The 24182-nt window shown below is 37.7% G+C and overlaps 1 protein-coding gene across 1 annotated transcript in view; it reads right to left on the bottom strand.

Annotated features, from left to right (window-relative positions):
• The window catches only part of PAWR (pro-apoptotic WT1 regulator), a 75238-nt gene that overhangs the window by 7061 nt on the left and 43995 nt on the right, over positions 1–24182 (bottom strand). Inside the window, exon 4 of the mRNA XM_074901492.1 lies at positions 4728–4762. Coding sequence (XP_074757593.1) covers positions 4728–4762 — 35 coding nt within the window. The remainder of the gene's footprint in view (positions 1–4727; positions 4763–24182) is intronic.

Genomic DNA, 24182 nt, shown 5'->3' with positions numbered 1-24182 from the left:
GAACAGAATTTCAGTCTTCAGATACAATGTCTCTTTGCAAGCCTTAAACAAGAAAGAAAACTTATCTAGAATAACAATATCACTGAACTTTATGTCTATGCTTTACTAAGAGAAAATACCTATCAATCAGCCCCCCAAAAGCTATCTCTGGAAATACACCTGTATGTGTGTGTGTGTATATATATATATGTATGTATATAAAAAATACATATATTAATATATAATAAAAAATCTGTTTTATATTTATAAATAAGTAACAACAACAGTACTACTACTAATAATAATAATCTGTCCAAACCAAAGATCTTTGCATACTATTAAGAAAAGAAATTGGGTTTGTGACTTCTTTTGGGGGAGACAGGGAAAAGTGTATGCATGTGATCGCAGAACCCATGAATGTTAAACTTGATTACAATGTAGTTTTTTAGAATTAGTGAGCAAGGGTTCTCTACCTGTTGGGTTCCATGTTGGTGTGCCAGACTATCCTAAGAGGGGGAAGAAAAACCTCTCTGACATTTTGTCTGGAAGCCATAAAGCCATACCATATTGTATTCATTTCCACTAATAAAGTTATAAGGGGAACACACCCCTGAACGACTAAGAGATTTTGATCTAACTTTTTCTGTGAACTGATCCAGCCTGATCTGTCTGATTCATGAACCGTGCAAAAAATCTTCTGAGTTATTTTAAATCCTGATTCGCATGGTTTTCTTCTAAATTTAAGACAGTTCTAAAAAAGAAGCTAAACTGATTCAAAAGCTAGTAGATGATCTTAAAAATATGCTGCTAAAACTAACTCCGTGCTTTTAAAAATATTCCTATGTCCATATACCTATCTTGCTTTACTGTTACTTGCAAACTTTTTAGTACACAGAACACAAGAGAAATATAATTCATATTTACATGTAGATTACACTCAAATATTTCAATCAACAGAGTACACTTTGTCATTCTATTGTTTGGGAAATCAGGGATGACACCAACTACGCTGAATCAGAAAACCATTCTTACTAATGGCAATGTGTTTGTTGCTTTAAAATAACTACTCACAAAGCAATACAAAAACTGGTAGACCCAGTTACAATAATAGTAGGTTGGAATGGCCAAGATGAGGCATATCACATTAAGAAAGGTTTAGAGAAAAATGAAAGATGAGGAAATTGATACAGGCTATTACAACTGAAGAATACCTACACATTTTAATCACATGAAGTTCACAGTCAGGACAGGTGGCTGATACAATTCTCGAATACTCTCATGAACATGTCCTGTGGCCTTCATGTCAGCATAACCTTGAAGATTCTGGTCATGCTTTTACCAGATCTTACAGTACCAATCCAGATCACAACAGAACCATCACTTTCTTTAGAAAATATTTTATGCGGTTCATGCAACTACAAAGGAACCCCTCCACAAACTTCCAGGGTATAAATGTGTACATTTTTAAAGTAAATTCAGAAGACGGACTACAATTACAGACCAAGATCCTCATCCCAAACTTTTATTTACTTTACTGCATAAGTAGACAGACTCAGTTTGTCCAAGTCAGCCAGAGCAGAAGTAAATTAACACAAGAGCAGCCAGCAGAGTTCATTTGTAAAAAACATGTCTTCCACCAGTCAATGGACACTCAGTGAAACAAGTTTCTCGGGAGTGTCATATAAATGTTTACCATGGATTGCTGCATCCATATAAGGAAAAGTAGCCAGTGCGTCTGATTAAATAGGTAGTACAATCTGTGCAATTCCTTGAGCCCTGGAAGATACTGAGAGAACACACATCGTTCTCATTCCACGAAAACACACAGCACAGATAATTTTTCTCTACTCTTGTCTCTCTTGTTAGGTCCAGGAGGCTGGGTATTTCAATGTAGACATGTAAACAGTTACATGGGAAGGGAAACAGAAGGTACTGGAAGCCCGGAATGGTATCAGTAACCCAGGACTAGAAGTCAGAAGAGGAGGGAGACAAAACAGGAGGAAAAAACCCAGGAAATCAGAAGAATAACAAAGAGCAGACTAGGACCTCAATGGTTAAATGTAAGGATGTAAGAGAAAGAAAGGGGGAGAGTGAGGAAAGGGTGTCTAACTGGGCTAGGAAATGGAATCCAGTGAACAAAAATGCTGAGATCAAAAGATGTCACTTCTGATGAGGATCAACTGAGGAAGGGGGAAAAGGCAAAAGAGAAGAAGCAGGAGTAGTAAAGATGGAGGAAAATAACCTGAAAATTTCTAGCAAATAATGCATTCTTTCTGTAGGGGAGAGTCTATAACAGAGCCCAAGATTTTAGGAAAACATCTTTTCACTTTTGCTGTCATGTGTCTATATAAAGTCTACTAACAGTCTCTTCCCCACCCACAAAGTACTGACCACCTGTTGTCAGAGTAACGCAAGTAACAGTTTCAAATGAGATCTCAAAGTGGTTGTCCCTATCTTAGAACATGCTTTACTCTCAGTTTGCTTTGAAATCTGAGGAAGTACACCCAAAACTGCTAAAAGCACATTAAGTTGAACATACTTGAGCCTTCAAGCAGCTTATGGTCTCAGTTCAGCCTTCTGGCATTCACATTCCAGTTCCAGGTATAATCACAGAACAGCATTTTCGGCTGCTGAATGACTTCTACTGTATTTGGGGCTTAAGTGAGATCCGAGTGATCTGAGTAAGAATTACTGTAGATGAGGCTGTTTTCTGTAAGACCTTCCCTTACTGCAGATGTTGCAAGGGGCAGATAAGCCAAACATTATCAGAAGAGGACTCTGGTCCTGACTCCTTAAGCACTCACACCAGAAAGTGAAGCCACTGAGAGACATTCTTTGTTCAAGCACTCTTACCTGAAAATCTACTTCAGGGGAGGTAGAACTTTTCAAATACAGAGGAAAATCAATAGATACTTTTAACTCTAATCACAGTGGGCATTGTATACCTCACAGAGGTACAGTCAGAATAAAACCCACTTAGTATTTGTGAGCACTGCATACTGTGCTGACTTCACAGGAAAATAATCCTTTATTTTCAATATAAGGTTTGAAGACTATACAATGAGTTAAGACAGATGACAATATACATAACAAAATATTGAACAGCAGCTCACAGTAAGTCAGATTCCTTCCAAACATGATGGCAGTCCTGAGGAGGAAAGTTGAACAAAGAATGTAGATCCCACATATAACTAAAGCCGACTGAACAAAGACTGCACAAACAAGTCTTATTTTAATATTTTCTAGCTTTAGAGTTTCCTGTTTTTGCAATGCTAATCAGAAGAATTAGCTTATTTTCAAATAAGATACAAAAGTGATTTTGCAAACTTCTATTTATTACTACCCCTCACACAATCAAGTTTTTGAAAGTGAGTGAGTATATACAGCATGTGAGCCAAGTAAAGATAAGGTTTATGAAAAGCCACAAAGCAATATGACACCCAACAGATATTCGGCAGATACAAACAGCAATGAAATTCTGCACGGGGACTGAAAAGGAAATGGAGACTGAACAAAAACGTGTTTGATTAATAAGTAATCATTAAATGATACAGCTATTAAGGTTGTAACAATAAGTCTACCCATTCTGCAATGATAAAGTGATTTAAAAAAACCCTAAATGCAATAAAAAGCATCACTCGACTAGGTTTATGAGAACCCAGGAATGTAAATATAAAAGAGAGCACCACACTAAGAAATTTAAATCATAACAGGACAGGTTATTATTTTTTACAATGAAGGTGGTGAGGCAGTGAAACAGTTTGCCCAGAGAAGCTGTGGATGCCCCATTATTGGAAGTGTTCAAGGTCAGGTTGGGTGGAGCTTGGAGCAACCTAGTTTAGTGAAAGATGCCCCTGTCCATGGCAAAGGGGTTGGACTACATGACCTCTGAAGGCCCCTTCCAACCCAAACTATTCTATGACTCTATAGGTGAACAAGTCTGAGGGGTGGAAAATACACCAATGAAGACTAGGTAGGTGCTTTTTGCACTTACTTCTACAGCCAGGATATGTATTATACAGACAGGTGAATGAACTACCTATACATTTCACCTGAGTAAAGGATATCTAAAAGAGAATACATTCATGTGTCAAATAAAAACATGTTTACACAAATGCTTTGCTTCAGTTGACGTTATTTTAGACCTCATGTTACCATCACATTTTCCTAATAATTGTGACAGCTGTGTCAGTATTAATTTCACACACTGGCCAGGTGCATCAAGAGCTTCTGAAATATTTTTCTGATTAAAGAACTTGAGTAATGACCATGATAACACTTTGTTCAAAGACAAATAAATAACAAACAGGACATGCCACATGTGGGCAGCATCCCCTACAACTGAGACAGTAGCATCAGAAAACGACAGAAATTTCCTTCAACATTACTGTGGAGAGCTACAAAATTATCTTCCTGTATTAAACTTCAAAAGACAGTGGTTCGTAAATTAACTGTGAAACTACTAGCTTCGAGGTAATGTGTAGTCAAGTCAGGCATCTGCTCAGGAAACTGAAACACATCTGCACTAGTAATACCCATCAAAATCCTAGATAAATTTATTTTAAAACAGTAACGTAATAGAGGAGTTTGGATAAGTTTGCTGCATCTCTCAGGTCCTTACCCCAAAACCAGGCTATATATCTACAGCAGCAGTATGATGCCCTCTACTACATACACTCAGCTAATCAGCTTTGTTTGTAGCAGAACTATATATGTAAAGAAATGTGCTGTGTACAAAGATCTCATACCTTTTATACCTGCTTGAAACCATCCTGGAGCAGTCCTAAAAGAAACAAAAAGGAAAAACTAATTAACATTTTTCTTGTATTTGTACTTCCCAAGTACTTTATCACTCTGTAGAAAATTAAGCCTGCAGTTAAGAGCAGGAGGCCCACGGCTCAAATCGCTGCTGTACCATTTTGCTGTCAGGAATATACAGAATACTAGGATTATTGTCACTGTGTTACTGCTTCTGAACACTAGCTCAGAACCCTTAAACAACAGCTTCTGGTTACATCTTAAAACTGGATGCACTTACTCCATGCCCCAGCATCCAGAACATGCAGCTTACCAAAACAGTATGCACCCTGCCACCAATACACCTTCACTACCACTATTAATATGGAAAACGCTTGTGCACTGTGATAGCTGTTCAGCTACTTGTCCAAGAGCAGCAGAACAAAACTGTTCAGATTCTTCAGCACCACTGCTGTCCTCCTAGACAGAACAAAAACTGAAGCTGGCAAATAGTCAGGGTTGAACCCAAATCAATTTATTATGCATCAGCTGGGTCACGATAACTACAGGTATGCTCTTTGCAATGCTAACCCAGGTGTTCCAACCTGGATCACCTCATTTCCCTCAGGCTAACTGAAGTGGTCTTCTCCTGGCATTTGCTGTTAAGCAGGTAGGCTAGAAGTCTGTACATGGACGTTTTGTGCACTGAAATGTTGAACAGTGACTTGTCAAGGTTCAGCAAGTTAATTTTTAGATCATTGCTTTATAAGCACCTGCTTATGAGGCTTAATGAATTCTTACTACAAACTTAAGGTATACTCTGCATCTCCTTTGCTACTTGGAAATGATCTTAACATATGAAATAGTGAAAAACTGAACACATTTTAAATAAGAGTACACGTTTTAAATATGAGTTCAATGGTGCAAGAGCTGTGCATCCGGCCCTTCAAAGACACATATGTGGATTACTTGCAGATTACAGGTTTTATCATATTTTTTATAGCTTAAGGTAAAGAATTTAACTGCTTTTCAGATCCCTGCAATGCATTAAATTGTCTTCACTAAGATTACATTTTGTTTGGGGTTTTTTTGAATCCATTACATTTTTATTCTGGCTCTGTAAAGATGGAAATGGAAACAAAAAGAACAGTGGGGAAAAGGGCTCATTTACTGTTACACAATCCCTAAAAAACACTGATCCGTTATGTACAAATGAGAAAACCTGAAAGAATATATTTGCATCAATAATGCTATGCTTGTAGCTTCCCAATACCAGTCTGATCACACAGAAAAATTAAGACATGTTTCAACTGGTAAATGATGGCTCAGATTAGACGGAATAAATCCACAAATATTTTTTAGCATGCTGTAAGAAGAACATGACCCAGTTTTTTATTAGTCATAGACAGAACTCCCCCCAGCATCAGCAAATATTAGGTAAAAAGTCAGGGAAGAATATTTAAGGAGTTAATGAACTGAACAATTGCCTTTACTGGAAAAAGTAATGGATAACGGCAAAGCATGAAATTCTTTCTCTTTATGACACTAACTGCAGACAAAGGAATAAATGAGTTCTCAAATCAAGAACATTCCATCCACTCTGAAAATCCTACAAAACATTATGCTACCTTCACTGATCAGTACATTAATGTCTTTGTAAGTAAATAAACAAGCTAAAAAAATAGCATAAAAAGAATATTATTCTACTACAGAAAATAAAGTTGACAAATATTTGTATTACAAAAGTAATACTTGATCTTAAAAGTTTATTTTATTTCATAAAGCATTTTCAACTTCTGCAATATGTGCTACACTCTCCCTAATATAAGCAGAACAATATTCAACAAAGTCAGGATTTAAATTAAATTAAATTAAATTTAAAGAAACCCCTTTTGTTGCTATTTAACACTAATAAATATTTTATCATTAATGACAGCATCTGAAAAGTAGCAATTCACAGCTATGAAACAGCAACCTAAATTCACCTCTAAAAGGGTAAGGAAACAATTTTAAATGGGATCATGCTATTTTTAAAGTTTACTAAGGGTATGTTATCTTTGAAAGGTCATGGCAGTAGGGGGAGGTTTCTGAGGACTGGAAGGAAGTAAATGCCACTCCTATCTTCAAGAAGGAAGATCCAGGGAACTACAGGCCAGTGCTTACCTCAGTCTCAGAGTAGGTGATGGAAAAAGTCCTGAAGAAGGTGAAATCAGCATGGAAGGGGAAATCATGGTTGACTGACCTAACAGCCTTCTACAACGAGATGACTGGCTCAGTGGATGAAGGGAGAGCAGATGACATTTATCTTTATTTCAGCAAAGCTTTCAACACCTTCCCACACAACATATGTACAGGCAAACTGCTGAAAAATGGACCAGGTAAGTATAAGTAAACTGTGAGGTGCAAAGAAAAGTGACTGGACTACTGAGCCCTAAGAGTTATGAACAGCAGCATGAAGTCCAGCTAGATGCCAGTCAATTAGCAGGGGTTGATACAGGGGCCAATACTATTTAACATCTTCATTAATGACGTGAATGATGGGACAAAGTGCACCCTCAGCAAGTTCACAGACTATACAAAACTTGGATGAGTGGTTAATAATCCATGGTTGTGCTGACATGCAGAAGGATGCTGACAGGCTCTAAAATGGGCTAACGGAGACCTCATTAAGTTCAAGAAAAGCAAAATGCAGAGTCTTGCACCTGGGGAGGAATAATCCCAACACCAGAACATGCTCTGGACCGGCTGGAAAGCTCCTATGCAGAAAAGAACCTGAGGATCCTGGTGGACACCAAGTTGAACATGAGCCATCAATGTGCTCTTGCAGCAAAGCAGGCCAATGGCATCCTCAGAACGTGTTAACAGCAGGCCAAGGGAGGTGATCCTTCCCCTCTGCTCAGCCCTGGTGAGACTGCAGCTGGAGTGCTGAATCCACTTCTGGGCTTCTCAGTGTAAGAAAGACATACTGGAAAGACTCCATCAAAGGGCCACACAGATGATTAAAGGTTTGGAGCATCTGACACATGAGTAGAAGCTGAAAGTGCCAGGAGAGTTCAGCCTGGAGAAGAGAATGCTCAGGAGGTATCTTGCCAGTGTGTATAAATGGAGTCATACTCCACTGTGGCCACAGAAAGAATGAGAGACAGTGGGACAGAAACTGAAATACAGGAAATTCAACTTAAATGTAAGAAAATACTTTCTTACTGTGAGATTGAATACTGGAGCAGGTTGCCTACAGAGATTATGGAGCTTCTATCCATGGAGATAATAAAAACCCATCTGGGTCACAGTCCTGAGCAATTTGTTATAGTTGACCCTGATTTGTCCACAAGGGTTGGACTAGAGACTTCCTGAGACTTCCCTTTCAAGTCTTAATGATTCCGTGCTTCTCCTCTGCTCGTCGGAGTTCTCCATCTGCATTCTTCTCTCAGCTTAGTGAGTTTAAGTGAACACATACCTAACATCCAGCAGCTTCAGAGGATTTCATTCTGCCCTCTAATACTGTTATCTAGGGACTTGCCTATCTAAACTTTTACACACAGAGGACTGTTAACAGCCTGATTTTTAGCTTTAAGACAGCCAGCAATGACTGACAAGGTGATTTCACTCTGATGTATGTGAAGAAATTCAAGTAGTTTCCTCTAATATGTTCAGATACTTGTTCACCGTATATGAAAAATGAAATGCTGTACCAGTAATATCAGTCACAGGTCTTGGTGGTGATGGTCTCAGAAACATCCTGGTTGTCCCATTAGCCATAGACAAGTGACTCAACTCCCTTTTTAAGTTTGGATGAAGAAACAGACACATAGGTGACTAGGTGAAAATTTTGCCTGTCTGTAGACACAACTCTTGCCAATGAAGTAGGAACTCCAGGCTCTAAGCTTCCTCAGGTCTTTTAGCTTTTTTTTCAGGAAAATGCTGAAGCCTTGAGGTTATGGCCATGCTTCCTGGCAAGCATAAGCTCTGCTTCTGGTGAAAGGCAGAATTCACAAGAAAGGGAGAATTTGCACGTGACATTGCAGTCTAGTGAAGCATACCCTTGTACAAAGAAATCTCTGGATCTTGGATGCTTATTTTCTACTCTTGACACAAAAGTAATGCAATTATGCATTGTATATCCTCAAATTTGCTAAGACCTTTTCATATAGTAAATGCAAATACAAGCTGTAAAGCAATTTATATACATAGACTTGTATATTTACTTTAACAGGAGACTAAAAGTTTGGCAGTACTATTCAGAAAAGCCAGTTTTTCAGAAAAAGCAAACTAGGAAAGCAAACAAATGCTCAGGGACAAAGTACATGGCAAATACTCTCATTTGGTACAAAATGACAGTTGCTGAAACTGAAAAACACAATTAACTAGTCCTATATAACATGTTTCTACAGCAAATATTAATGGCTTTTATTTCTGTAGTTAAAACTAGCTACAAACAAAAAGTTAAAAATACGTATCTGATATATAAAACCAATTTCCTCTGATAACCAAATTAAGACCGCAAATTTGGTAAATTGTGGCTTGTATTATTTTGGAACCTCTAATGTAAATGCAAACCAATCATTCTTTAAGGTGATGATGCAAGCACCAGGGAAATACATTATTTAACTCTGTTCTCATGTTATGAAATTTATTTTGTGTGTGTTATTTATCCAAAAGTTGCTGGGAACAGGAATATCTATAGTCATACTATAAAGAGCATTATCTGTCTATGAATCAAAAATGAACCTAAGCTATCAAACAATTCAAAGGCTCTTAAAATGAGGCAAACATCTCTTATAACTTAAGATTTTGTCTCCTCCACCACTTCTGGAGAAGGTTGGCAGAAAATGAAGAAGGCAAAAGGAGGGAGATCCCTGTTCTACAGAGAACCTAAAATCAGATAATTAGGCATATATATAAATACTAATTTACAAATCTTGCTTATATTCTTTAATATTTTTAGAATTTTAACCCATGTTTAATATATCTAGTCATTACTATAAAAATGAATGATTTGTCAAAATATTGTTTATGAGCAACGAAGAGTTTACTTGAACATCTCTTTAAAAAATGAACTCTGTTTGTGGAAATACTGAACAGAAAAGCAATCAGTAAAGAAGTAATCCATTATAATTATGCTAATGGTTCCTTCATACTGCTGAAAAAATACTGCTGCCAAAGACATCTAACAACATCAGTTCTTCATTCTGAAGATGAAGTTAGAATCAAAGTCTCGTTTCAATACAGTATTCAAAACACAGCTTTAAAACTACTTTTGCTTCTTGCACAGGATCTCTGGCAGCTTGCACTACCTTTTAACAGTACATACTACTGCTAATAAACTATATATTCAAATCGTCCTTCTCTTCCTCCAACTCAAGTGGGAGTTCAAGAACACTGTCAACTGACATATGTCAGCATTGCTCCAGAAATCTTGCCATGGTCCCTTTTTATCAAGTCTAAAAAAGCATCTGTGCAGCCACGTATTAGTGCAGGACAGGCTGTGATCTAAGTGAAAATAACCAAGAAAAAAGCAAAGATTTGTCTCTTTACACATGAGCTCCTTCATCTGATTCACCACACAGCCTAACACACACACACACCTGTTGCACAAGAGAAAGAAAATGTGTAAGGGCAGTAAAGTCAGCTCAGATAATTTCTATTAACAAAACCATTTACTGCCAAGTAAATTTCTGTCAAACTAGGATGCAAGCAACTTTGCTAACTCCCCTCTCTAGTCCCAGCTCATCTTGGTATTTCATCTGGCCAATACAGAGATTACATAAACAAACTGGTCATCAGGCTTTAAACAGAGTTGTCTGTGTTTACAAAGTGTCTGACAAAGATTTCCAGATGTTAAACCAATCCTACCATTACAAACCCACTAGTTAAAATGAACTAACATTGTTTTTAAACATGTAAAAACTCTGGAGTCAACTGGACTATGAAAACAGTTCACTGGAATCCCCTGAAAAACTACTTAAAAGCTTCACAAACAATTAAAGCAAATGGCCTGGATTAAAACAGACTGCTAGGGTATGCTGGTAAATATTATGGAATGTAGATTACATGCAGTGTTTTAGAATTTGACTATACACTGATATAAATTGTGACTACATAATGATATTCCTGCAACATGCAAGGTTAAATTTTGACTGAAATTAGGCCATCAAAACGATTTATTTTTTCACATGCAATCCAAATGTGGGCTTCGTACAGTCTTCTGTATGTTCTTCAAGATGTGAGCAAATACCACTTCAGTCTATGAAGGAAGAAGGTCTTTTCTGGGGTTTCTTGACTTTTTACATAGCAGGAACAGATAGATTCTATCTCCATCCAGCCAGTCAAGTTAACTTCAATCTTCTTCATGAGTCACATCTTGATTAACTACATCTACTTTCTTACATTCAGTACAACATTTCATTGCTATTTCCTTGGAAACAGCAGTTACATATCTTCTGAAATGAAGACAAAGTTTCATTCAGATATTTGTGAGGTAACACCTAAATGCTTGACAATTGAAAAGGCAATCTGATCTTAATACGAACCAGGAATAACTGCAGGCATGAAAAGTAGGAGAAAGAAAGATGAAATACATTTCTTCCCCCTCCCATCAAAATCCCCCAAAAGCAACCATCTCTCAGGAGCAACAGTCATGGAAATACCATTTATCTTCCATTCCTGATTCTAAACCCCTTGAAAAATTTCTAGAGGTTTTTTTCATGGAATGCAACACAAATTCAACTTTGAATGGATATGCTTTCACTACTCAGAGGGAAAAAAATCTCCACTCATTATTTCCACAGGAAACATTCTTTCCAGAAGCTCTCTGAAGTACTTTCAAATAAGCTTAAAACAGCAATTATATTACTCAACTACTTGAACACCTTGTAGCTGTGCACTTTCTAGATCTCTACTTCTACAGCATATCTGTACATACAAAACCACCCCAGGCTCCTTCCCCTCCCCTTTTTCTCTTAGCTGCCAAGATTTTACATATATTTCTGAGATACATTACATTTTATTTTTTCCTGGTATGGATTTCCTAGGGATGACCTTAAACACTCTTTATTCACCTAATAAATCTCTTTTATAAGCAGTCATTCTAAAAATTAGCTTTTATTTCTAAAACTGTTAAGAAAGCATTAAGTTATCATCACCTATTAATCAGTTACAGAATAAACTGAAACAGGAACCTGGTAAGATTCAACAAAAACAAAAGCTGACCTACTGTTTTTAAATAGCCTGACAAAATTTTTCATATTTTGATCTTCCTTTGATCTGTACTCTGGCAAGCTGGAATCAACACGTTTTAAAAGAACCTCATTTAATTTATATCCAGATGATATTTTTAAAACATACTGTAATGAATAACACATAACAGAATAAAACTTTGAGCAGGAAAAAAGACACTCCTATATTCTGGAGGTTAAAATTCAATTGCCAGAACTATTTTGATATTGTGGCACCCAGACACTTAATTCCAGAGCAGCAATACAGAACAACATCTTCTGTGTGAAGCAGTTGATGTAGACATGGAAGACCAAATAAAAATGCCATAGGGGAAAAGGAAGATAGTTTCCTTTACCTGTGTTAAAGGTTGATGTACCCTCTGATCACATACTTCTTAAATACTGGATGATTGATTCAAGTTGGCATTTATAAAAGCGGGAAAGCAATGGCATTACAAGGGTGATGCTTTCTTTAGGAAGAAAGTTGTAAGAGAAAATATAAAGGTAAATTCAATAAGTGAAGAGCATGGCAGGGGAGAGGAGGGAGAGAGTGCAGAGGGAGGGGGTTAGAGAGAGATAGACCCACCAACCAAATGGAAGACCCAAAGAAAAGACATCTCTCCAGATGAAGAGTAACCAAGAAATAAAGCAGGACAGCACCACAAGTTACCAGTTCCCTAGACTGACTTTGAATTTCCAAGGTCCTTTCACTGCAGTCCATATGAAATCCATGCATCTCCAACAGGTTCCAGGCAGTGTCTTCTACCTCTTGACTATGCAACTCTTTGGAGGGAAAAGCTACTCAATTTCTCTTTTCAAAAGGAAAATCTGAAAACATATCATTCTCTGTGATGTGTGCATGTTTCTGGACTGTGGATGAATGGTATTCTAGGTGGAAACACTGCAGTTCTCTTTACCTGACAGACCAGAGCCTCAATGAAGTACTGCACATGCAAAACACACACGTGCAGAGCCTGTTCATATGCTGGTTTTGCTTTTCTAGAGATCAGAAGCAATGACAAACAAGCAAAGAACGCCTCTACCCAAAATTTGCCAGGATCCAAGGGCACCTATGAACTATGGCACAGCACTGGCCTTTCTGGCTCCTGCAGAGTGACTCAAACGTTGTTACACACACCCTGCCTGAGCAGCACACCCCACAGACACAGGCCTGCCTCCTTCTGAGCCCAGCCAAGTGGGAAGCATGGTTCAAAGGCACTCAAGTGCCTCAAAAAAGAGCCAGGCAGGCTGCAGCATAGGCAGCAACATCAAAGTCTGCCTATGAAGAAACCTCTCAAGGACATTAGTTGAGTGGAAAAAAATAAATAAATACCCGCAGGTAAGACAAGAAACTCCCAGGGAAGTCAGGTGTCATCAAGAAGAAAACAGCTCCCAAAAATAAGGAAACTGGAAATACTCACTAAAATATGTGAACAGATTTTTTTCATAATTCCTTATTCTTCATTTCTATACCCAAGCAATATTCAATACCAAATAGCCAGAACAAAAGTTCAGGACAAGCAGAACAAAAGGCACTCAGAACAAAAGCTATGAAGGAGTTGATTAGACCAGGCTGACAAAGCAGGCCTAGATGTCAGGTGACTCACTGACAGAGCAGGGCTGGAAAAATTATCAGAAAGACAGTGATCATATCCAACATATGACCTTAATGGATCAGTGTTGGATAGTCATAAACTGAAGATGTAGGCTTCCTAAAATTCCCTGAGAGGGAACTTGGAAATACAAAGCTCCCAAATTCAATGTGTCAGTCATAAGAAAATTAAAAAATCAGTATGTTGCCAGAAACCTGAGGAACACCTCCAACACACAAGCAAAAAAGCACAGGACCTAAAACACACCTAAAACAACTTGATGTTGAAACAGGAGAGCATTTGAAAAAAACATAAAATTCAGATGGACATAAACCTTTCGGCTCAGCAAAATTAAGAGTGTAGTGTCAGTTCTTAAGGGTCTTTTCCAACCTAAATGATTCTATGGTTCTAGAATCTCGAGTCACAGAAGATCTTAGTGACAATATGAAACTCACAGGATAGATGACGACAATGAAAACACAGAATTTGCTGAAGTACTTTATAGCAAGTGTAAATATAAAATCCTGCATGGAGCTATGTGCATAGCCCCTTCACAACACACCACTGTCTGGACACACAGACAAAATACAATTTTCCAAAATTATTTCCGATGGGATTTGTCTCACATTTTACAGAGCATTATAACTTTTCAACCTAACCTTAGAGTGCTGAGCTGTTATCTACATAGTGCTTTGCACACTATGTACTAGAAACAGAACAAGTGATAAAACCAGCTTCTTCAGCGGAACCAGTTTGAAACAACAAACCATCCTGCCCACCTCTACTAGGTGCTGGTTCCAAGAGAAGAAAAGAGGGGCCTTCATTGGTAAGTTTACCAGCAGAATGGTCCTGATAGCTTCTAGTAACAACAGAGTAAATGGAGGCAGACAGGCCAGAGACTATTCTATGACTCCAAAGTCCGTGTCACAGTCGCCACATCCATACTCCAAAGTAGTTCACAGTGAGACTCCTACACGTTCCATGTGGTGTCCCTAAGAAATAATCTGTAAGTCTCCTCTCAGTCAAAAGCATCTGAAATAATGCAAGGGCTGAACTACAGCCCAAAGTGGTGTTTTCACAGCATGAGACCTAGGTCAGCATTGCACACACCAGCATGTTGATTAAGGGCATTGTAGCTGTTCCTGAGCTAGCAAAGGCTAATAATGTCCTTGTAGCACTATACAGGCAGCCAAACCTGATGCTGTGATGTTCATGCAACATACAAGGAATAGTTCCTGGCAATTATTCCTCCAACAGTCCCCAGTGATATAGGAGAGCACTACGTAGCATGAACCAAAACTATGCCAGAAAACTTTGCTAATAATTAAGCCACAGGCTCTATCAGCAGTGCAGTAGTTGAGCTCACACCCAGGTCTTGCTCTTTTTTAGCTGTATAAACTTAAGACTGTCTCCACCAAATAACTCTGAATTCCAGATTCCTCATCCCTCCTGAGTCACCACATTAATTACACCAAATTAGAAGGTTGTAGAGAAGCAGGCTCACCGCCCATCCTCACACCACTATGGAACCGCAATACGAAGCTTCTAAACACACAAGCACATCTGAGTAACTACCACTATGATATTCTCTTAGTATGTGATGAATGAATGAATGAATGCTTATTTATGTTATAAAAATGCTTGACAACTATTACTATGCCTATTTTTGAAGAGCTGTATAAGTATTTATTAATCTTTCTGCAATAGCGAGCAAGCTGTCTTCCCTCTCCTTCTTGCACAAAGACATTCAGTAGGGATCCCCTTGGTCCATATAGGTTCTTGCAGAAAAGTGTCCTCCCTTTCTGTACACCCTGCAAGTACTTAAAACTTCATTATCTACACTTCAGATTTGTTCCTGGCATGAAAGCAGTATTAACTAAAATTTTCTCTCTAGAATACAATAGCAGAAAAGTGCAGGAATCAGGAATATTACCACACTTTACAAAAGCTTTTGATATCAGTCAGGCCATGTCATCTATTTGTACAAGCAAATACTGTAGAAAGTCCTTCTTTTTTCAATAAATTTGGATTTACCCAAGGACTCTTCTCCCCACAAACCTCAGCTACAGTGTATCATTATACTCTATGAGATCACATTCCTCCCCGTCCCCCCAAGAAATTTTAAGAAATGACTGGGAGGAGATACCCACTTAGACTTCATTGTTTTTGACAGCTGACAGAATTTCCATATTGACTATTCCAGAGGTAAAGCAATCTTCTCAAACCAGCATTCAGTTAGCTGAGTTAAAAAAGTGATGCCAGACCAAAAGAGAAAGCATGTGGGAAAGAAAATTAATTTCTGCACATGAGGCCCTTGCTGACTGCTCAGAACATTAGCTGGGAAACTACTTTCTACTCCTTATGGCCAGAAAAAGGCTCCAAACCAGTGTAACATCAGCTAACGTGCCAGCTTATGCAATTCTGGAGAACAGCTTCATGAACTCAAAAATGAAAGAAACAAAAAGTGCAACAACCAAACAAACACCTGCTTATACAGGCTGAGTATGCAGCAGCAACATCTGTAGACAAGAAAAAAAAAAAAGAGCCCTCCCCAATAAAATTTAATGTAAGGATCACAATCAAAGTTCAGAGAACCTACCAAAAAAAATATCATAATTTACACACTTTGCTTCCCACTTGGTCTGCACAAGAATTTAGAACGTACCTGAAGAGTAGGCTGTGCCAAAACCCCCGCAGTTCCTGTGCACAAACATGAATCCAAAGCAGTAGTAAGCCTCCACACCACCCTGCCTTCACAGATACAGGCGTGATTCAGTTCTAGTTTTCATGCAAGTCTGTGATGAATAGTTGTACATTGCACACAAGCATACAAAACCAAGTATTCAATTAGAAGAAACTTCATGGGTACATTTAATTTTATTTACTGGGAGTGAAATGCAATCCTGAAACAATTTTAAGCTTAAATCACTTATCCGCTAAATGAAACTTTACTGAACACAGATGTTAAAATAGTTCATAATTTTGTACTTCTTTCTAAGAAACGCAACGTTTGCTTGTCAAAGGTAATCAAATTTATGCTGACAATGATCAGGCACTGAACACAAATGATGCCTTCCACATCACAAGCAGGGAGATTTCTATTTTTCAGCTGTTATGAGGACAAATGTTGATACTAGTATTTCCCTGTAAGAACGGAAGCCACATGACTCAAAAGCAGGGATGCCCAACCTGCATCCTCAAGGCCAAATTACTTCAGCTTTGGCCAGATTGCTGGCCAAATTACTTCAGCTGGCTTGTAGCCAGTTTCCAGCAACACGCCTTCCCTTCAGTCTCACATTAGTAACTGCTAGCTTTCAGCTTCCCAATTTCTTAGGGGAAAAGGGGACGGCAATTCCACTTGTAAGCACTTTCTGAAAGCAGTAGTATTAGATAGTCTGCGCACAATATAGTTGAATCAGATTTGCTGAGCATGTGCAGATCCTTTGGGAACGTAAAACCCACTGAACATGCATGGATCAGCAGCACTACACATAGCCACACATATTGTTCACGTGAACGGAGAGGAAGAGGATTTTGGCAGAGAAACCTGTGTTGCTACAACAATGTCTATTACGTAGCCTGTTTAGTTGAGAAATCCAGACTCCAACATCTCAAAACCCAGTTTCTATTAAACAAAACCACACACACAATTTAACTAAAACCTAGTAATCTCATTTTTGCAAAACAATTCATTCAGTGTCTTTAAAACCTCTAGTTATACCAGACAAGACCACCATGCAACATTTTTACTCCTAAACTCAGAGAAGTTACCTCGTGGCTTAATTAAAAAGTTACTACATGGGGTGGGTTTTTTCCCAGTCTCTAATAAGACGGACAAAAGGCATTTAAAGAAAATTAAGACTGCAAAGTCAACCAATTCAGAATGGGTCAGAACACTGTTAACTTATGCAACTTTCATTCAAATTCTTAAAACTACATGCATCATGCACTGACTTTCCTGATATTGCTACACAAGATATTTTTCCACAAGATCTCTTAGGTGGAACACAAAGAACTCTGTGAGTCATGTTCAGTAACCTGCATTTGCTTGCTTTTCACAGTGGCCACTATGCCTTATATACTGCTATTAACATACTCAAACTGCTCTGAATACATGCCTACATCGCTAGAAACTACTTGAGTGATTGGCCTGATCATACATGATCATGCAAAGATGGAATTTCTGTGTTTCTATTTTCCTTATACAGATCACAGGAGTAATTTGGGTCTCCCAAGCCATACCAACCATGGCAGTTAAACATCTGGTTAGCTGGAAACACCTGGTTCACGTCATGAACTGTTCAGGGCAGCAAATTCCCTGTAACTGACATCACTTACTTTAAAAACACTGCACATGCAAGATCCAACTTTAGATGCAAACATATTTAAAAAATTAAGTGATTTTTAATATTTAAACAACACTGAATTTGAATACTTTAAAACCCATTTTTAGGGGAACATTTTTAGACACAGTAAGATTTCCTCACAAGTCTTTATACTGCATTCACTATCATCACTTAAGCACTTTGCGAATACTCATGACTTTTTATACCATCTCTGTGAAGTGGATCACATTCTTAATTTGCAAATACAAAACCCAAGGTGAATATTATCTGGTAATTAACTGTCAAATATTAGAGTCCCACAATCTGATTTGGCAGAATTACATATGACTTCATATACTCAAACACAGCTCCTTTTAATTTACGTATTTCTGTATTTTAATCACATTTTATTTACTCACTTTTTTAAACAATGCCAATATTGTAATCATGTTATTATGTAAAATAACCCTTGGCCTAACACTGAAGAAATATAGCATAGAAAATAAAAGATATGCCTTAATACATTTGGGCATGTCCTGTAACACAACTGCATTTTCTCTACAGACAGAAATTAATACCAAATAACATCATGACAATATACTTAAAAAAGATGATTTTTTACTCTTGAATGCATGTACACAGTTTTCCTTTGCAAGAACTACATGAAACCTAGATGCAAAACATCTCTGAAAAGCTTTGCTCAAGTATGAATAGATAGGAGTATCATTACCACACACTTTGGATAATGAGAGTAATTGCAAAATGATGCTGTATGACATTATACTACTGCACAAAATAAAAAGCCAGGAAATGCAAAATAGACAGGTATGAACTGCAATGTGAGTTGAGAAGCTTATTTGGCAGCATATTCCTGGGCTAAGATTCAACTACAAAACTCTGGGGAAGCTTGTGTCAAAGCAGGTTTTCAGCTGTGTTTCCTACAGAGATGCATGTAACACTTCAGTTCCTCGCAGCTGTCACTAGAGACTTTTATTCCTTTATTTTATTTACTGCTTTCAGCACAGCTTATAAGGTGCCTCTATTAAACATTTACAGCTTTGTAACACTGGTGTGTATCACTGCTTCTGAAAATTTCAACGTGTTGGGTCACATCTAGAGCAAAGGATGGTATTTAAGCAATCAGAACTGCATGAGAGCACTGCTGTGGGAGTATCTTTAGACTGTGTTCCTTTCAGAAATTGCCTGCCATGTTCTGGTGAAATGTTAAGCTTTTTTAGAACAAAAGGTTAAAAGAGATGTGGTTTTCCTTCAATTTTCATAGACCCCTGGCTGACTTACAACTAAATGCACAAGTCATAACTAAATGGACATGCTAATAAATCGTTTCGATGCCTTCACCACCCATCTAACCTATTCACTAAAGTTAACTACGATGAACCCAATCTGCTGTGGCACTATTTTATAATTATACCATTAAGTGAACGCTGATGATGTAGATAGACATTTCTTTCTATCCTCACTTCCAATCAACAAGAAGGATTCTTTCAAAGGTAGTGGGGAATCTCTACACTAAACAGAATGATTATCCAAGCACACATCACAAGCTAATCTCCTGCAGAGAACAAAAATTTGCATTACTGCTACAGAGAGGAGAGAGAGCAATCCAACACATGGCAATACTACTGTGCGTGCAAGTCAGTGTTATGAGCTGAAAACTAGAGCAACTTGTTCTTTGGTTGTCTTGGATTAAGAGCTCCATAGGAATTCAATAATAGGGTAAGCTTTGCTATCTACTAATGCACATAATTTGAATCTATTTCAAGAACATGATACAACATAGAGTATAAAGACATGGTTCAGTGCTACAAATGAAGAGACATTTTTTGTTTAGGAAACTGTCTAGTGCCATTGACTGTGTTTCAGTGTGGATGTTTAAACGCCTCAAATGTATCTTACAAAGTTCTATCTTGTATAAAATAATTTGGTAAGATTCAACATCTTAATTTCTGGTTGCTGCACAATCTAAGACCAATACAGGTACCCCAAGAAATGCCTCTTACAATTGTATACACAAAACAAATTAATGATTGGAACAAGATGATCGCAATTTCTAACTAGAGTGCAAGGGTCTTGAATGAGGTCCCGGGCTTCGCAGCAGTGTATAATACACTATCGGGTACAGCAAAACAGTTGGTGTGTCTTAACAAAAAAAGTGAGTCATGCCTCCCCCACTGGGGTCCCAGGCTTCAGAATGCTTGAGAAGCAAAGTTCCCCTACCAGTTTCATGCCAGCAACACAAATTCAAAAGCAGGTTTCTAGCAGATGACTGTATAGTGATCTTCAGCAGCCATTCCAGACACAGAAGGTATTGGTAACTGTGATAGTTACGATCTGAAGTTTCTTAACTTGGAATTAAGAAATACACTGGACAAATTTTGCTACTGTGTGACAATAATAAAACATCGGCATTTCCTTTTCATAGCAGTACACTCTAAATCATTCTCATTTTTATAAACTGTTACCTTTCACTTGAAGGAATCAGAGTGTTTATTTCACAAAAGTTGAACCTCATTATCTAACTGACTCAGAGTTTCCCCCTTTCATGCTCACAGGCACAAAAATTGGTACTGTACTCTCACTCTAACTGACCCCTATTTCCCTATTTGCTACTGACATGCTTGGTCCAGGCTTGCTAGGAAGAGGTAAGGATTCAGCCCATCTAATTTTAGATGCCTGCATCTGATGTGGTGAGGCCCCTGTTGTCATCAGTGGATAGAAAAACACATCTAGAACACAGTAAACCCTAAACCCATGCCAATGTCTAAAATAACTGAAGAACTCAACTTTATTGTTTCTTGGTGTTTTGCCAATACATATTTACTGAGTTATTCCCATATTTTACACTTCAATGTCAAACTGTTCACAGCTGATGAAATTTTTGCAGTCTATTCATACAGTACACAGCACAACAACTAGCATTCACATACACTAAAACATCTGAAATAAAATGCAAGCAGAAAGAAACCAAAGATAACATGAAGCAAAGGATTTCAAACTCCTTCCAAGGTATTGAGAATGAAAATTCTGTGTGATTATAGCATAATTTCCAGAAAAACTGCCAGTTGTGATTTGAAGGTTTTAAGGGATGGAGGACCTACACATGTGTCTCCTACTGCAAGGCTTTATATGTTGGCTTTGGATTAATCTTCTCAGCCTTTCCAATTTGCTCTCCAATTTTCCAGGAATACCATAAAGTAATACAGACACCACACCATGCCATCATGCTCAGGTATCACTTCCGTAATGACACAGAAGTTACGTTATCCCTATTGACAGAGGAATACACCAAGAAGTGCACATATTTGTGCATCTGGTCTCCTAAAATATTCCCTAAACAGCTGGATTCCAGGAGGCAGGTGACCATGGTATCAGCATAACACTTTGATGCAAAATTCAAGGCCTTGCATATAGTGTTTTTTGGTGGGGGGGTTTTTTGAGCATTAGCACAATATTACAAAAAAAATGCTACCATTTTTGCATGTTCTAGAACTTCGCAAGTCTTAGAAGAGATTTTTTTTTTTTAAATCATCAGTAACCTAATTGCTTTTCCAGCCAAATCTTGTAGGGTTTTAGATGCAAGGTATCTTTATATTGCATACATATTAACACCTTCTTCAGTTAAGAGAAGATGTTCATTACCCTGAACATAATACAATTTCTGTCCAACTGCAAGAAAGACGTTGCTATCAAGCAGTTTTGCACTATGTTCAATTTTACCATCTCTGCCAAGCAAGAGCTAGATTTATGTAACTGCCAGACTCCACTGATTCCTAGTTAAAGTAGTAACTTTTGGCTCATTTGTAAGAGTTCTAAGCTCTATTATATACAACTTACCACTCTCAGTCTGCATCCCTGTACACATCAATGAGTAGTCTCATAGTACTGTGAGACTCACAAGCAGAGAAACACTGAATTGCAGCATTAAAAATAGAAGGAAAATCAAGCAAGTCAGTCAGAGACAGATGTAACACTTGTGTTTAGGAATGGATTTAGCATTCATTCACCTGGTGAGGTGTGGCTTTCCACACTATCCTTTACTAAAACTAAGTAACAGTTCTGACTGTAGTTTTTTTTTCAATGTTTATGATGTTGACACTTACCTTCCATATTTCCAATACAAAATAATTTAGAAGCCAATTTCATCCAAACAGCTCTGCTTCAAGGAAAATACTCTCCAGTCTGGTATATTTTTGGATCTATTCTTAAATAAATCCCCTATCTCTGTGCTTTGGATCAAGGATTTCAAATTCAGACAGAGTTTTCAAAAAATGTGCATTTTGCCCATGAGAAGGAAAACAGCAACTTCTGACAATATTAAAATAGAACTGAAAGATCAGGTTAAGGATTGGAAAATAAAACATTCAGCAACACAACTGCCTATCAAACATGAAGTCAATATTAACAGTCTTGTTTACCATAGTCACAGTAATTATATATTCACAAATTTTATAAAATGATAACAGAACAAACAAATCAGTGAAAACATCTATAACTACAGAAATGTATTTGTTTTGCTTACTAGATAGAACAACAATAAATATTGACCAATAGCAACTAGTATTGACTGAATTCTTAGACCTAAAACATAAGCTCTACTTTTAAGAATGGAATTAGTCTTAACTTGCACAGAATAGAATCAAAAGGGAACTAAGTCACCAAAGCTGAAAAAATGCTGCTGTCAAGTTCTGTTCAAGTTGGGCAAATTGTAAGTCTTCTAATAAAAAGCAAGTTGTCAGAGTCAGTAATAAACTGATTAAGTCTTAGCAGCTACAATTTTCTAAGGTTCCATCTGTTCTGTACATGTGCCACCCTGGGTCTTTGCCAGATCTGAGGTCTGGGACTCTCTTCTGTATTGTCAGTGACAGGACACCCCTGCTGTGCTCTGTCAACAAAGAAGTAGTGCCTGTTTGAATATGGAGGTGACAAACTTGGAACCATGTAGGATACAATTAATACAGACAGCCTGGTAAACAGAAACTGAGATTGCTCATCAAGAATAATAGAAAACATGGATTAAAAAAAAGGGGCATGGGAATATAGCCAAAGCATTGTGTAATAATACCACTAGAGGAAACTATAAGTGACAACTTTTGGAATATTTGTTGAAGAAGTGAAAACAGAGTGAACACAGTAAAGAGAGTCCAACAAACAACTTGGAAAAAGCATTAAAACATTCAGAATGAGGAATCCTGCTGAATAATCTGCAAAGACAATAGATCAAGTTTTAAGAGGTGTAGTCAGAGGAAACAGCTTCTCTGCCAAAATTTTTCTGCTGGTGTTCACCATGGAAAAGCATGGTAAGGGTCTCACATCAGAGCACTTCTCCATGGAAGACTCAAAGGGTCTGTTTCAAACAGAGGTGTTGGTAGAACTTAAAAAGAAATTAACAAAATGAAAAAAAAAGCTAGTTGCCAGAATAAGAAGGTATTTACTCCTTGAGATTTAAAGAAACTATCGATGGTACTGAAAAATGTAATAGCTAAATTACTCAAGATCAAATATAATCTCTCACTTAAAACTGCCCTAGTACCAGGGGTTACCATAATCATCTTTATGAAGATTCTAAAGCAGACCAGTGAACTACCAACCAGTAAGCTTGATATTTATACCGAATAAAGTGGTGCCAGTAAGTCTAAAACAACTAGGGAATGTGTAAATACAACAGTGTGGAAGAGTCACCAATGCATTCATAAAATTGTTACACTTCACAAATCTAGTACAGCTTTTTTAAGTAAAAAAATGTCCAGAAGAGAAAGTTGGTTGACAGCCCACTGAATTTCAGAAAGGCATTCCCCAAAGTTTCTTAAAGAAATTAAGCTGCACTAGAATAAGAGTTAATGTCCTTTCATGAATAAAACACTGGTGAAAAGCCAGGAAATAATGGTGGATTCTGATAGCTTTCACAGTGGGTGGGGTACCTGTTCTGGGTACCTGTGCTTTTCAATATATTTGGGGAGGAGATGTCCACAGATGCTATTAAGAACAGAAAAGATGAGGGTCAACTGTGAAAACATGCAGGATTCCTCTACTGGGAGGGGCTGGGAGGTGAAACAGACAAAATTTAGTGTACATAGGCACAAAGTGAGAGAAAAAGGTAAAGATGCTTCTAAATTTACATATGCATCAGCCTCTGAGCTTGTTATCACTCACAGATAACTCCAAAATGTTAAGTTAGAGTAGACACATGAAAAATAGTAAACTCAGTGCTCAGCAGACAAACAGGCAGATATCAGGAACTGTCAAGAAAGAACAGAGAACAAAACAAAAACCATCACTGAACCACTCACTCTACGACTGCATACTGTACTGAACTC

This window comes from Athene noctua, chromosome 3 (assembly GCF_965140245.1).
Source record: "Athene noctua chromosome 3, bAthNoc1.hap1.1, whole genome shotgun sequence".
Lineage (NCBI taxonomy): Eukaryota > Metazoa > Chordata > Aves > Strigiformes > Strigidae > Athene > Athene noctua.
Note: the sequence above shows the minus strand (reverse complement) of the source record. Positions and strands in the feature narration are given on the sequence as shown.